This window comes from Arachis ipaensis, chromosome B10 (assembly GCF_000816755.2).
Source record: "Arachis ipaensis cultivar K30076 chromosome B10, Araip1.1, whole genome shotgun sequence".
Classification (NCBI taxonomy): Eukaryota; Viridiplantae; Streptophyta; class Magnoliopsida; order Fabales; family Fabaceae; genus Arachis; species Arachis ipaensis.
This window is the reverse complement of record NC_029794.2, coordinates 4,240,512-4,257,635: the sequence shown is the minus strand read 5'-3', so window position 1 is coordinate 4,257,635 and position 17,124 is coordinate 4,240,512. Positions and strand designations below refer to the sequence as shown.

General features: G+C 36.6%; 2 protein-coding genes across 2 annotated transcripts; one reads left to right on the top strand and one right to left on the bottom strand.

The window, feature by feature from the left end:
• LOC110268250 lies at window positions 3,912–5,064 on the top strand. Its single transcript, XM_021114156.1, has 2 exons — window positions 3,912–4,422; window positions 4,525–5,064. Exons 1-2 carry the CDS (start codon window positions 4,107–4,109, stop codon window positions 4,902–4,904), a joined length of 696 nt encoding a protein of 231 aa, XP_020969815.1. The 5' UTR covers window positions 3,912–4,106; the 3' UTR covers window positions 4,905–5,064.
• Window positions 15,207–17,012, bottom strand: LOC107619970 (protein FAR1-RELATED SEQUENCE 5-like). Its single transcript, XM_016322195.1, has one exon. It carries the CDS (start codon window positions 17,010–17,012, stop codon window positions 15,207–15,209), a length of 1,806 nt encoding a protein of 601 aa, XP_016177681.1.

The window sequence follows — 17,124 nt, the reverse complement described above, 5'->3', positions numbered from 1 at the left end:
TTGATATTGAATTAATATACGTTGTTTTTATGGTTAGAAATTGTTAGTTCTCATATGAAATTATAGTTTATCTATTGATGAAACATGTTAAAAAATAGTGAATTGACAAATATACCTTCTTCAAAAAATAGATGAAGCAATGTAAAACAAAGTGTTTCTTACGTTTGAACATAATTCTGTTTTGGTCTTTAAGATTTAAATTTTAAAGTGTCCAATTTAAATTCAAAAAAGTTTTATTTAGTTTCAATGTAATTCTATCGTGAGGTCAAAGTTAAATAATTAATGGAATATCCTACATTACAGCAGTATAAGAACAAGGTCGATAATCTGGAGAACAAGTACAAGCTCCAGAGGCACAAAATCAACCGTAGATGCATCAATACATTTTTTATCATTCTTTTTATAATTTAAATTTTTTATTTTTTATAAAACTAAAAAAAATGATAAATAAATATATTGATATATCTACAGTTGATTTTGTACTTCTAGAACTTGTATTTGTTTTTCAGATTATTGATATTATTTTTGTACTACTGTTATGTAGAACATTTCATTAATTATTTAATTTTGACCTCATGGTGGGATTACATTAAAATTAAATGAAATTTTTATGAATTCAAATAAAATACTTTAAACCTTAAGGACCAAAACAGAATTATGTCTAAATGTAAAGACCAATTTAATACTTTACCCTATATTAATTAGAACGCTTATCAATTTGGAAAATGAGCCACTTAGATAAAGATGTCAAAAATGTCTTTTTTTAAGATATTTTTTAAAAATTAAAATTTAACACATATAATTACGTTTTAGACTTTATCAAAATCCTATTTGGAAAGGAAAAATCTAAGGTGCTGAAGGAAAGATTCTTCAACACCTGCGGTTTGCACGTGTCATGGCTGGGTGCATTCTCCGTGGCTCACTAGGAGCAGGTAGGAGCAGGTACGGTCCCCCGAATGATAGGTGATGAAAGCGACAATGGACATTGATTAGTTGTTCTAATTGAGGTGATCAAAATTTTAATTAAGTGTTGGAGTAGTGGGCTGCAGGCAGGGTGTTAAATGGGTCGGTGTGGATCCAAATTTTTTGTTTGATGGGCTTTGGATGGTAACCTTTAGTATTATGAACGGATTGAGGTAGTTTGATTTTAATGATGAGTTTTTTTTTTTTTTTTTTTGGTCTTGATGTTGAGGTTTGAGTTGGAGTTGAAGAAAGTTGCCTGGACTAATAGTGGTTGGCTGAATAGGGCAGTTGGGCTATGTTAAGGAAGTGGGTATGGGATACTATGGAGATGAAAAAAAAAGTTCTAATGGAAAGAATGAAGAATTGTTTGCCCGTCACATTGTAAAAAAAAAAAAAAAAGAAGGAATTTGTGGCTGTCCTGAATGTTGCTAATTTCATGTGTTATGAGTTATACGTATAACTTGTGGAATTTGTTAGATAGTTTATATAGTTTTCTTGTATAATTATTCCTTTAGTAAAATATTTTATGATGAAAATATAATCTAGTATATTTATTTTAACTAATCCATTAATTTATTTCTATGTTTATGTTTATGGTCCATCCCTTTTATTTGACAAAACCGTAAAGCCAATCAAATTGAAGCCGCTTAAAAATGAAATGTCTTGGATTTGAAATTTTTTAGGTAAAATATCCAATTCTTACCGCACCACAAGTAAAATAAGTATTCGGATCGGATGATTTTTCGGTTCAATATCGGTTCAGGCCGAACCGTCGAAATCGCTAGTTAATCGGGGGGTGAAATGACATGTTTATGACCTTAGGGTAGTGTTTAATTGTCTAATTATTTGGAATGTTTTAAACCTAATGTGAGAGATTGAGGGTTCATATGTTTTAGGGTTTAGGGTGTATGTTCGGCGGTTTAGGGTGTGTTTGGATTAGTGTTTGAAGTATCAAAAGCTCGTTTAGTTTTCTTGAAAGTTTCACTTTTTCGTTTGGCTATTTTTACTTTTTCTGAACGTAAACTTGATTCTACCCTTGAACCCACATTTACCGATGATGTCCTTTGTTATTTATATGATGAATTTTGTTATTTTTTTATAATAATATTTTTCTAATACTCTTTGATGCATGTTATTATTTTTTCTAAAAAATTCTTATTATTTTTTATTTATATAAATTTTTTTACCGTTAGTTTTATTTTTTTGTATAGAATAGTTTTTTGCTTTGAATTATGATTCTATTAATCCCATTAGAAAAGTAAAGAGTATTGAAAAAAGTAAAAAAATATAAAAATATGGTTAAATCTCTAAAAATAAAATTATAAAATAATTATTTAAATTTATGTCATTTTCTGTAATTTTTCATTTTAAAGTGATTTTAAATAATGTAATCGAAACACTATTTGGTTTATTATAATTCATTTTGAATAAGAATCACCAAACATAAACCACATTACTACCAACTCACTTTTAATCAAAATCAATTTTACAAAATCAATTTTATAGAAACCACTGTTTACAAATAGAAATCCAAACACAGACTCAGTGGCTGAAAATGTGAATGGGTAACTGAGGATTTAGGGCTTTATATATGCGATGTAGGTCTGTTGGGGGTGTGTAGGGTTTAGGGTTTAGGGTTGAGCAGTTGAAAACGAGAATAGCTAGTTGCGGATTCCGGATATAATATGTGTGATGAAAATCATTTGCTAAGGGTTATTGGTTAGGGTTTAGGGTTTAGAGTTTAGGTTTGTTTGCTTCTGAACGTAAATGTATTGTGTGTATTACATGTTACTAATAGGACAAGCATAACTTATCACGTGTCACTTTTTCGTTTTGATCGAAATTGAATCTCTACCTCCAATATTAGGGAGTTCGACGCTACTCCCTGCTTTTGTTTTGAGCCAAAATGTGATACATGTCACGAATGACGGATCCAGAAAAATTTCTTTGCGGGGGAAAAAATAATGAAATTTAGGTATAGATATAGTTTTTTTTTTTTGGTTTTTCACATTATCCAATAAGTTTATAGTTAGTGTATCGTAACTTTCAGAGTCATATAAGTGGGTCACTGAGTTGCGACACACACGGAATGAGGATTTGAACTCCGAACAATTGTTTAAGCGGACGGTTAAGATAATCATTCGAGTAACCCAAATTTATGTAGACATATTTAAAATTTTAAAGTAAAACTATGTATACATATTGATAAGAATTAGAAACACACACAGTCACTAATTATAGTATTTAAAATAATAAAGAGATAATTTAAGTCAGTACAATATCCAAAATAATAGAAAATAACTTATAAAGACTTTTTATAATTTATTTTTAACATGAGTAACTATTATTTTCTACATATGTTCTTAAACATTTATGTTACTTTTTATTATCTCAAATTTAATTACAAAATCAACTTATTATCATTTTTATGGCATAAATAAATCGTTTAATTACTATAATGAATACAAATTTAATAATAAATACTACTAGAGTATACAAATGTATATATAATATGTTTTTTTATGTTAAATATTTTTAAGAAAGTCACTAATTATTAAAGTTGTATTTATTGAGAAAACTAAATTTTCAGTTAATTATCAACTAATTAACTAGTTTAATAAAATTAATTATCACCATTTTTTGAGCTTAATTATGTGTTATTTTTTATTCTTATAATAAATCAAATTTAACAATATCATTGTTATTGAATGTTAAGTTTAAGATAATATTTTTCTTAACATGAAACACAAAAAAAATAATGATATTTCATTTTGGATAAATGTAATATAATAATAGGTATATATATAATATATTTATATATAGGTACGTATTAGTTTTGAGTAAACTACACTATTATTATTGCTAATATTTTACTGGAGACATAGATTAATACAGGTGGATATGAATGACTGCACAACACGAATACTTAAATGTTGTAACCGATTATAATCAGAGAACTGTAAGTTCCAACAAATTATATGCATTGATGGAAATTGATTGCAGTTAGTATGATAATGAATGGTTGGACCGGAGGGGCTTTGACGGTTCACTAGCCTGGAAGATTCACTTGGCTTCCTTTATAAGTACATTTCTTTGACGTCTGGACTGCCTGAAATGAAACCCACTTAAGGTGCTACATAAGGATGGATACTGGTCGGAAGCGTTACTACGTTGTGAAGAGAGGACGAAAGCCAGGCATTTATACCTCCTGGGAAGAATGCAATGAACAAGTGGATGGCTTCAAGGGGAGCCAGTTCAAACGCTTCATGGTAAGGCGCGAGGCGGAGGAGTGGCTGAGTTTGCCAAGACAAGACCCCGTTGGTGAAGACACTGTACCGGAGGCTCAAGATTTGGCGCTAAGCTTCGGAGATCTGACCGTCAGAGAGCATGGCAGCGTTACGGGAGACGGGAGCAGCGGATCTGTGACCGCCGGATCGGACTTTCTGCCTCATGAGCCAGGTGCGTATATGTTGTGTTTCTGGTTTGTTTATTTATTTATTTTGTGTAAGGTAACCATCGGTCTTGACGTCGACGTTATGTGTTTTGCAAATCTGGTCGTAGATATAGTTCCGAAGTTTGACCCCAAGGCGTTCGTCATAATGGAAGACATGGAGCAACTGCTGTTACGGGTATGTGCTCGGCTTCAAGTTAGTCCCCCAGTCTTTTTCCTGCGTGATGCCTTCCACAGCGAAGGAAAGAAGTATCATGGGTTTGGAGTTTCCCTGCAAAGCACCGCGAAGGGGATCAACTTCTTCGTTTCTGGGAGGTTGTCGACTGACGAGCGACTGGCAAGGAAGGATGCCGCCTTCATCACTTTGGAGAGGCTCCTGGAGGAGTCGCAGGTGAATATATTTGACTTCAACTTCCAAGTAGTTCTGCGATACAAGGAGGAGGTTGCTGAGGCACACCGCGTGGCAAGGTTGTCAGTCACAGAGCTGTAATGATGCTGGAGAAAGAGAACACTGAGCTGAAGCAAAGGTTGAGACTCTACAACCAGATGTTCATGTAGGCAGTGAAAGAGCCTAGCAGCGGAAACGACACAAATGTCCAACACAAGAACAATATGGAAGCACTCACAACACAATATGGCAGCAACTATAACATGCAAATATAGCAAGTAAAACAATAATAAGAACACACCGAGATTTTAACGTGGAAAACCCCCTCAATGTGAGAGGTAAAAACCACGAGTCGTCCAGACCAATGAAATAGCTCCACTATAATCAAATGAGGTACAAGAGAGTCTCAAACAAAGCACAAAAATGTGCATATAACCAGCCAAAACATCAAAGCACCAAAGCTCACAAATGAAAAGCAAGAAGATGAAATATACCCAAAAAAACAGAGCTGCTGTCAAAGCCAATTTCTCCCTCTGCAGACCTCCAATTAAAATCTCCACCGTCCAGAATGAAGAACAAAATGTGAAGAATCTACAGTTCAAATTTCACGTCGATCCAACGGTGAAATAATGAGAAACTGCCGTTCCAAAATTTCTGCTCTGTGTAAAAACGGGAAACCTAATTTCTCTCTTGCGAAGCCAATTTCTCTCACTGCAAATCTCCAATCAACATCTTCACCGACCAGAATGAAGAACAAGATGATAGGAACACGCAGTTTAAATTTCAAGCCGATCCAACGGTGAACAACTGAGAAACTGCCATTTGAAATTTACTGCTTTGGGCAAAAATGGGAATTCTGTTTTTCCCTTTCTCTCTCACTTGGTGGCTACTCTCTCACACTCTCAATGACCCCCAAAAATCTGAACTAGGGTTGTGGCACAATAGGTGCAAGAGACACCCTCAAAATGTTGGGCTTGGGCCTCACAAAGGAGAGAAAAACCCAACAAACAGGTAGGATGGCTTTTGTTGTGTCCGGTTTGTAATGTTCGTTTTAACTAGTTTTGTCTTTTACGATTTAGTAAGATGAAGAAATTTAAATTTTCCAGTTATTATATGTATGTCAGATTCAATGTGGAATCTATAGCGGAGAACATGTTTTTCTCGTTTAGGATGTATTTATGCCCTGAAACCTACCTTATATGAGGTAGGCGAGGTTCTTCGTTCCATGAGTTTGCTTCTGTTCGGTTCTTATTTTCTGGTATTCATTGTCATGAAGAAGATTAGTTCACCGTTTCAATGTTAGGGTTTTTTTTTTATCCCGATGAAGCAAAGTCTGAGTTAAATGGTAATATTCCAGTGGCACAAGGCTTTACTAGTTATTAAGTCATAAATGTCACAGTGTTTGAAGGTCTGTAAATAAAAATAAATTTTTAATTACTATTAAAGTGTATCTCTGGGAGGAGGCGTGTTTAAGGTGATTAAGGTCACTTAGCCATCTTTTCAGAACTCAGATGAGGGTCAATCCTAAAGGCCCCAGTCCTGCTAACAGTCACATCCCAGAAAAGCAGTGGTCCATGTGTTCCTTCCATCAGGTGTTATAGCGGATTCTAATTATAACTCTAAAAGAGATAAAACTTGCAAAGCTTTCGCCGAAGGTTGGTGCCGAAGTTCACTACAAGAAAATGGAATATTTGTAACAAAAAATTTGTATCAAATTTAAAATTGTTACAAAAAAATAGTATTTTGTAATAATAATTAGTGATTGTTACAAAAGGATAATGTTTTGTAACAACCTGTTTTATTTTGTTACAAATTATGTTAGTTTTTGTAACGAGATGGTGTTTTGTTACAAAATATTGTAATATTTTGTAACAAAAAAAAATAAGTTACAAAAATTCAAAATATTTTGTAACAAAATGTTTTTTGTTTCAAAAACTCCTATTGTTTTGTAACAAAACAACTTTCTGTTTCAAAAACTCCAGTTATTTTGTAACAAAAAAATAATTTGTCACAAAATTCAATATTGTTTGTAACAAGTTAATTATTTGTCCTAAAATATAAGTATATTTTATAATAATTTTTTTTTTCAAAGTGTTAAACACTTTAAGAGTAAAAAAAATTGTGTATATATTCTTTTTAAAATAATTTTATTTTATTTCAAAAATTGATTAAATAATATTTTTTTTTAAGATAAAGAAAGTTAATTGTATTACCATGTATTTTCAATTAGAGTAATTTATTAAGAATCAATAAGTATTTTTATATCACAAATAATATTTTAAAGTTTAGAGATTAAGTTAGTTTTTCAAATATTAATACTTTATACTCTAATTTTATTAAAAATATTTTACTCAAATTAAATCCAAAATTTCTAATTCTATACACAAACCCTAACCCTTTTACCCCACCGTCTTACTGCCATTCACCACCGTCATCCCTTCCCAAAAACCCAATACTCAGCTGCTTTTGCAAATGAAAAGAAAGAAAGAAAGAAAGAAACAGAGGGAGCGAAGAGGAGAAAGGGGGGAAAAGAAAGGGAGACGTCGTCGCTGCTGCCACCGTCGAGGGAGAGAGAGCACGTCGCGAGCCAGAGACGCCGCCAGGGAGAAGAGGAGCCGTTGTGCTCCGCCGATGACCAGCCGCCGTCGAACTTCGAGGAGAGAAAGACAGTGCGCGAAGATGAGAGAGAGGGGAAGCTGATCCTGTCACTGCCGCCGCACCCAGTTACCGTCAACGTTACGAGAGCTCGTCGCCGTCACTGGCGAGAGTCGTCGCCGCTACTGTTGCTGAAGCCACTGTCTTCGTTAGTTACTCAGTCTTGTCTCTGTTTTTGGTCCTCCTTGTGTGCCGAAGTCGCTGCTGCCGTGATGGGTGGTCGTGGGGTTGCTTGTGCTTAAACAAAGCTATTACTGCTGCTGTTCCCTGTCGTTTGTTCCTTTCAAGTTTTAGTAAGTTGTCCTTGTTCCAAAATCCTTATTGTTACCATTCTGTTTTCATGGTTGATTGAGAATGCTGAGATGTTAATATGCTAGGGTTATGTCAATACCACTGCAAATTGTTCACTGGCATTGCCGTTGCTGATCCGATTTAAGGCTATTGCTGCTGCTGCGGGTTAGAACGAAGTTGAAACCATGCTTAATTTTGTGGTTTTCGACTAACTGAGGTAGGGGATTTGTTTTAAAAATAATTTAAGTTATGAATGCCAATAAAATTTCAGGGAATTTGGCCAAGTGGTTTGGAAGATATGATTTTTGAAAGTTTAGTGGTTGCTGCAGATTTTTCTGGTTTTCTGGTTCTGCAGCACCAACTTCCAAACGCTATAACTTTTAATTTAAACAGAATTTTGAGTTGATTTTAGTCATTTAAGTAATCCTTGTATTTGTGTGTGCATTTGTTGTTGAATAATTTCTCACATTAAGTTATTATTGCTGCTCTATACTTGCTGTTGGTTGCTGCTGATTTTTTCCCCTCATTGCTTGCTTGTTGAATGATTGTTAAATTCAATGAGAAAGGAAATTATGCTGAGTTATTCTTATTTGTATTGGAGTAGATGATGGTTGCTGAACTGAGATTAGTTTTATTGATAAATCTGTTGCTGAAATCGTTTAGTTTGGCTTGATTGATTTTCTATTGAATTAATGGATAAACTGCTGTGCCCCTGCTGCATGCAAGTGTAATGGTTATTGACTTCAATGAATAGAATGCTACCTGAATCCATTACCTTTGTTCATTTTACTGTTTTGGGTGCTGTATAATGGGCCATTAATTGCTGTTCTGCTGAGTGCTGCTCTACTTCTTGGTGGTTGGATTGGTTTTAATTGTTTCCTCATGTTTTCTTGCTGGAATTGGCTTATTTACTTCCTTCCTATGAATTTATTATGATTTTTTGTGTTTTTAACTCTCAAATAATTCATATGGAATTTGAATTGATTGATTGAAATTGTGAAATAGGCAAATTTACTGCTGAAATGCTGCCGAAATTTATCTTAAGCTGTTTTCAATATTCATCTTTGATTCTATTAATTGATTGAGTTGGTATTTAATTGCTTTTGGTTTTCAACTGTTGCTAAGCTCAATTGATTGATTATCCGGTTAAGTGCTTCACTGTTTTGGTTGTTGGAAGCTGGAAGCTTGGGTTTTGTTATTCACTATTTGGTTGTTGTCCTATTTGGTTGCTCAATTAAACTGCATTGTGTTGTTTGAGCAAACAAGTTCTATTTGACAAATTTCTGTGTCAAAATAGACCCTTGTTTGCTACATGATTTCTGATTGTCTCAAGATATTTCTTTTGACTATGCACCTAACTTTTTGTTTCGGATTTTCTTATTTATAGGAGTGCTGAAATGGTGACCACATGCTATTTTGAGGGCTCAAGAATATTTTGATTCATAGAGACACTAATCTATATTAGAACTTTTAACTTTTGGTTGAACTTGTGCAAGACATATAACTTGTAGAACTAATCAATGTACTCACTAATGTTATTTTGTTTTAAAACAATTTTAGCTAAATGAGGCATGTTTGAATTATGTATGTTTTTACATATTATATAAATGTAGATTTGCTTAATAAAATAGTTAATATATTAGTTAATGAAAAAAAATTGTTACAAAATAATTATTTTACTTTTGTAACTAAAGAAAAAAAATGTTACAAAATCAAGTTATATTTTGTAACAAAATTTTTTGATAGGAAAAAATAGATTGTCACGAAAAATACCTTAAAGATCAAAATTTGTTACCACTTTTGTAACGGCTTCTGATTTTTTGTATCAGAAAAAATTGTTACAAAACATCATATTGAATTGTAATAGTTCCATTTTTCGTTATAAAAACTTTTTGTAACGGGACTTACTGCAACGGCTCCTATTTTTTGTTACAAAAAACTTTTGTTTCAAAATTTCGACGTTTTGTAACAATTTTTTTTGTTACAAATACGTCTTTTTCTTGTAGTGGTTAGTCGTTTCGGTTTGATTTGGACTAGCCTGTTCCGTTGCAACAGAACAGAAAAGTAGAAAAGAGTCGGTGAGAAGCCAATAGGATGGTGTTATTGTATCATTCGGCGGCTATGGGGTGCATGGTTCAATAACAAAGGGGGCAACTGTGTTTTAAATGTAACTGATTTTTTAAATTTAATTTTCAGGTACAAGTACTTTTGTGGCAACAAGATTTGAATTTGATCTTTTTGACTGAATTAAAATAAGCTGATGGGAATATTGTTTGAAAAATATTAATAAAAATCACTTTTACAAAAATAAAAAATTAATTATTAAAACAGTATAACACCATAGTATATTATTGATATTTTAGCTATATTTAAGATTTGCTTGTATACTATTTTATAATAATTCTGGATTTTAATATCTGTTAGATTTTTACTATTATAATAATAAAACTTTATTACTAATTATTATCATTCAAATAACATATGGAAATTGTGCTTTTTTGAAGGACATTTTTTTATTTTGAAAATATAATTTATGTAATAAAGTAAGAATTACTTTATTAAACCCTACTTCATCTAAACACATCCTATTAGCATGATTACCCTAAATTCGTAGAGCATGCACGTCAAATCCAACGTCACCCCGATTAGACAGGGAGCATGTTGTTGCAGGTTTCTTGTTCTCTAAGTTTGTATTGACAAATTTTTGGGGTCTTGAGAAGCTAATTTGCTGTAACTTTTGTTCTAATAAAAAGTTGACTTCATGATCAAAGCCCATTTTTTTATGATATTTAAACAGTGTTAACTTTATGCGGGATTTAATTTATGTTTGGGTTCCGAGCATACAATAAGAACGTTTGGAAGTCACCGGGATTGATGATGGTTCTTTATATATTGGGCCTACCTATACCCAATGGGTTCCACTTTGACCCAACTATGTGTAACTTAAGCAAAATATAAACCCAACATCCTTTCGTTGTTATCATAGCTAAAGTAGTTCTTTCTGAGATAGAAGAAATGAAGTATCCGACTTCGGAGGAGAAGCAAAACAGCGCCATGAAGGATAAGAGTACTGTTCTCAACAAAGCGGCAGACGCCACGGACGTCGACGTCTCTCTTGCAAGGTATGAGTTGAGCCTTTCATATTTTAACATAAGAGGATGAAGTTAGGGCCTCGCCCGCCTGTAACAGGGTTGCCATTCATTTTTTTTATGCTTAGCAGCGTCGTTGCAAAAGGGGCAGAGGATGGGGGGAGGTCACTTGAGGAGAAGATGATGAACGTTTTGAATACGGTTCAGGAGGTAAAGATAAAATATTCTGCAGGTTATGTTTTTCATGGTTCAGACTTCAACGGTGGGCCTTTGACGTGGCAAATATTATAAATGTTTGAATGCAGCATGTTTTGGAGGACAGGGATGTGACGAAGTCGATTCTAAAGACTCACAATGACCAGCTGCGGATCATTACGGAGCTACTGGCCATTACGGAGCTACTGGCTAACCATGGTAAGGCCATTCAGTCGTTGATATCCTTTGTTAATACGACGAAGGCTGACCAAGTTGGGGAGGAACACTACAAAACAAGGGTTGGTAGCACTATGAGGACTGGGAGAAGAAAGCCAGGTAATGTACAACAAATACAGAAAGATCCATGGGAAAAGAAATCCTCGACGGGCCAAAAGGTGCATCCTCAAAGGACGCGTGTGAAGGAGTCCTTGGCTTCCTCTTCCGCAAGGAAGTCTCGACGCTGTACCGTTAAGCGTGAGGAGCCACCCAGTGAAGCAGCAACAAAAGAGATGAAGGTCATGTCGATGAAGGTAACAGTTTATTTTTTTACCAACACGCTACAAAATAAGCGTCTGCCAGCGGAGTTGGGTATCTACATGTATGAAAATATATTTGTTGCTTTCCTATGCAGTGGAAGCTAACCTTTGAGGATTTGGATTCCACATCATCCGCTGGATCCGAGCTGAGGCAAACTGAGCCGGGGACCCCCTTCACCTACAACACTCACCACGGTCACCACGTCGCTGAAGACATGCCTCGGGTAAGAATAAGGTCCACGAAATTCTTGTTTTTAACTCAACTTACCTTTGGTGGAGTACTGCTTTGTTTTGCTGATGGTCCTGTATTTCCTTTCACCAGTGCCTCAACCTGTCCTTCCGTCCCCCGCAAGGAATGCACTTCCTCGGGAAGGAACTCGCCGTTGCGGCATACATTTTCTCGTCGGATCTGGACAACAGGTGCTTATGGGGATTAGGCTAAGTAAATAATGTGCAAATATTATCCTCTTGAATGAATTCATTACTTAACATTCCACACTCTTCGGTACAGAGAGGTCCTTGTCGAAGACGAAAACTCCCGTGGAGACTGAGATGCACTGCTGACACTCCGGCCGGGCCATTTAATCGTTGACGATGTAAGTACGTCGTTGCCTGTGTGAAAACTATCTTCCTTGGATGGTCATAACTGAACCTCGACTAACGATATATATAGGATTGTCATGTTTATGCAGGTTATAAACCTTGTTTGCACTATGTTAACGCATGAAAACAGGAAGGAGTCCTGGTTTCTCCCAACGACCTTTTCGGTACATATAACCACAACACCTATATTTTGATTCACTCCCCCTCCAATCACTTGTATGTAACTTTTTTATTTTGTTCCTACTCCTGTTGCAGCAAGTTGCTTTGAGCCCGGTAAACCACAGCATCGACACCTTCGAGTTTATTCGCAACAGGTTCATGGGATATGCAGATGATTTGTGGATGGTGAGTTATTGATCGCGCTATTTTTTTTGTGTTGTTGGTGTTTATGTTGATTTTATTCCATTAAATATTTTCGTGAGTGTTGCGCCGTAGATATATGTACCCATGCACAGAGACAACCATTGGTTTTTGATGGTGGTAGACCTTGTCAACTGCAACTTGATTTATCTCGACTCCGCCAAGGATAGCAACCGCCGGGAGGCAAGGATCTCACAAATGAAGTTTGTGGTAAGAGTTACTGAAACTCAAATGTTGGCTTTTTCCTTATGTTGCATTTGAATTTTAATGTTAACATTATTTGGACATGGTGCTGTGTGGGTATAACTTCCATGACCTATTCATGGTGTCAGGCCTTCTTTCTGGAAAACATGCTAGAGGACAAGAGATTTTGGAAGAAGGAAGACCATTACAAACCACACCCATCCACTTTTGATGTTACAGAGCCCCCAGTTGGCCAGCAAGCGGAGCAATCGTAAGCATCACTATCTCTCATGCCCGATACAACGCATTTTTATTAAGTGAGGCTTCTGCATTGTCTATTCCAATTTGGGCAGTTCACCAATTGCTCATTATGTCATCCTTTTATAACGTGCAGGAATGACTGTGGGGTTTGGGTTTGCCAATGGATGATGTTGAATTGGGTTTGGGGGAACGTGGAGTTGGAGGTATATTATGGAAGCACTCACTCGCATAATCCCATTGCTACCAACACATCCACATCCTTATTTAATTGTTCTTGTTCTGTAGGATGTCAATGATCACACAAGGATGAGGATTGCACTGGACTTGGTAATAGGACCTTACAATCCCATTGCTCGTGACGTAGGTCGTAGAGCAGTTCGTCACTGGGACAGTCAGATGCAAAAGTCTACTAAGAAGGAAAAAAAAGGTCGGAAGAAAATTGCTACGGCAATAGATTCTCCTAGCCAGAGCATCACAATTTGACAAGTGCTATTTTCGCCTAGTATCATTTGTCTTCCTTAGGAACGTCTTCTATATCCGTGAAGCTGGTGTTATTTTGACAGCGTATTAGGGCACCTAATATGCAACTAGTTTGTTATATTAGTCACCAAAATATGCTTATTTTGTAAAAACTCTTTGAGAAATATATTTTGCTATATGTCTAAGAATGTAATGCTTATTTTGTAAAAACCATTTCAGGAATATAATTTGCTACCTGTATAAGGATGTAATGGTTGAAACAAGTGACCATTGGGATGTACACTCGTATCGTGTTACTTGACTGGTTCATGTGTAAAGTGGCATTTATATTTTCAATGCCTGGTTATCCAGATGTTGACGCTCATAATGGTTTCATTTTCATGGACTCTTGTTACAAGAAATCTCTTTTCTGACAAAAAAAAAAATTGAAAACTTAACATGCAACCACACCCAAACATAGCCTTATCTACATTGCTGGGCTTTCAAGTGGGATCCTTATAGTTGGTCTTCATCATAACACATATAAGATGAAAACAAACAACGCCAAACCACAGGGGAGTTAACAGGAACGAATTTTCTGTCAAAAAAAAATAAAAATACAAACAATCACACATTACACCATCGAATCAAAAATAACTAAGGGCTCCAAGGACTATTTTTTGTTGCCCATATACAAAGAAATAATAGCAGAAGGGTCGTTCTCGAACCCGACATCCTGGCATCCTCGCCCAACCTACTTCGAAACTTTGCAAGTGGTTAAATGATTCCTCCAGTCCACTGTCGACTCCCACATTACATCTGCAAGGGAATCAATGTTTGCTCATACACAAAAACATTTTAATTTGATAAGAATATTAACAGTGTCATGCGATGAAGACCTTATGATCTATCAAGCTTTACGTTTCATGATGCATGGATCACGTAATGGAAACTTAACTAGTTTCCTACAATGCCACCTACAGTTGAGCACAATTAACCCACGAAGGACTGAAAGTACCATTCAAACAACACAGCCATTACTTGAGTTTACACTACACTTATGGTTTTTTTCAACCATTATTGCAGCCTGCGGACAGCACACTATATTTGGCCTTACTCCAGTTTCTCATTCTATATTCGTTTTTATAATTTTTCATTTGTTCTAAAATCATACCTCTACATCAGAATTAAATCAAAACCCTTACAATTAGTCCGCATTGTGTTTGCCCCCGGGTTCAACACATAGATTATCACCGACAATAGATTTCCATTCATCGTTGGACATTAAGCCGGGACCATTATTTCCCCACATTCGTCGGCCTGTAACAAAGAAATAATACTAAACATAGGCATGCTACAACTGTATACATTGTTGAATTAAGATTAGAAATTAAATTAGAAACCTAATTGGGATTTTGTCTATTGTCACCCTTCATTGGGTAGTTTCTCTTATTGTGTCCAATCCCCTTGCAGCCGGTGCAACGCCTCCTTTTACCAAGATGCTTTTTTGTTGGAAGTTTCGGGGCACTTTTTGCCTTAGCAACAACTGGATCTCTTACCACCGGATTGCCTTCACCAACCTTTTCTTCGTTCCGTCGCATGCTACTACCAAATGCCCTACAGTCCATCTCCAGCTCTTTACACAAACTTTCAATTCCACGCATAGCTTTTTGGGACATGGACAACCTTTGTGCCCCTAGGAAAAACAGCCATTGCGAGGCGGAATGGAGTGCCCCATGACCAAGTATGACTCCACGCTCGCTATAGTCCCCTCAATTTTCTGTGTACTGCTCAGCGGACTTTGCATCAGTTCTCCACCTACGCAGAACTATCTTCTCGGGTATCTCCTTTAGGTGCTCTGCCTTCATGACGAAGAACATATGCTTGCAGGGATAACCCTGCTTCTTCCAGAAATTACACAGGCAACTTAACTTCCGGGTTGACCGTCCAAATGAGGACATTATGTGGACATCAGGATCTTCGTACTCCTCTAAGGTGTATATCATTGTATTCATGATCCTCCTTGTGCTAATCAGGATCAACGCACCAGCCCCCTCGATCTCCTTCTTAACATCAAAAACTTCTCTGGTGTACACTGAAGCGGCATGTCGTTCAAGACTTCTAAGGCATGTTGTCATGACCGGAACCGAGTTTATGGATTTAAACTGGAGAAGCATTTCCTTATTCCGATATTCACGGGCAACCAAATCTAAGCATTGCACCAGCTCCAAAATTGTGTGGGTGGATTTGGAAAACTTGTTCACATATGTGTTAATTCCTTCACAGTGGGATGTGGTCCGGTACCCCGCCCAGAACTTGTCACGGAGATAAGCACTTGCCCACATCTCCTTTTTCTCATACATCTGGCACCACCACTGCTTCTGGCAGAGGCCATAGTCCTCGGCAGCCTGCTCCCATTCCGACTCAAATACATCTGTCATCATGTCTGCGTACAACCACCTTCTGAACAGCCCACGTAAATCATCATCCTTGACATTCGATGTGACATTCTTCTCCACATGGCATGCACACAACCGATGCGTCGACTCGGGGAGGACTTCAGACACGGCTTTGGTCATAGCTTTGTCCCCATCGGTAACCACTACAGATGGCTTCTTGCGACACATGATCTCCATCAAATTCTCCAGCATCCACCGATAGGATGCTAGACTTTCGTCATGCAACATCCCAAACCCGAATATGGTGGTCTGCTTATGATTGTTTGATCCAGAGAAAATCACAACAGGTCTCTTGTATTTATTTTTCCTGTAGGTTGAATCGAACGCCAACACATCGCCAAAGTATTGGTAATCGACTCTGCTACATCCGTCGGCCCAAATCAGATTCGCCAGCCTGTTGTCAGTAGTCACATTATATTTTGCGATTGCCATGGGGTCTGATTCGGCTTTTCCCTCTAGACATACTAATGCAGAATTCGCATCGCCATCAGCTATTTTAATGCGCCGCATTTTGTCAGCATAGTTATAGACATCCTTCTTCAGGAACCCCAACAACGAATATCCCCCGGCCATACCAGCCATGTACCCTACAATCTTAGAGGTCGCAATACCATGTGCTTGCATCCCAACTATCTGACTCTTTGCAACTTCCGTTAACCGACGATGATTGGCAATCAAGTGCACCATTCCTGCCGGTGTCAGGTCGTGATTGTGTTCGGTTACTAACTTCCTAACCTTCCAATACTTATCATTTTTGTCTAAATAAACCGATAACATTGCTTTGCAGTTAGTTCTTGTTTCCGGTTTGTGTACCCTCATTCTGTCAACCCTGTCGTAGTGTTTACGCTCCCTGAAGCCTTCCTTGTTACAAAAAAACATGTACCTTACAAGATTCCCCTCACAGTCTTTTCCGGAGTCACCCTTTCGCACACCGAATCCATGCAATTTTTTGAAACCCCGATAGAACTCATATGCATTATCAACGTTGTCCCATGCCTTCTTAAGGATGTTATTCACACTTAGTCCGGCAAGGTCTTCCAACTCAGAATTTTCTACATCGTAAGCATCACCATCACTCCCTCCACGATCAGCATCCTCCTGGCTCAAAGACACCTCCATTGAAATAGTTTACCTAATTCATTATTACATACTGCAAGAAAATTCCCACACGGTGAAAATTTAAACCAACAAACAGCCTTACAACAAAAACAATATTTCACTAAGCATTGAA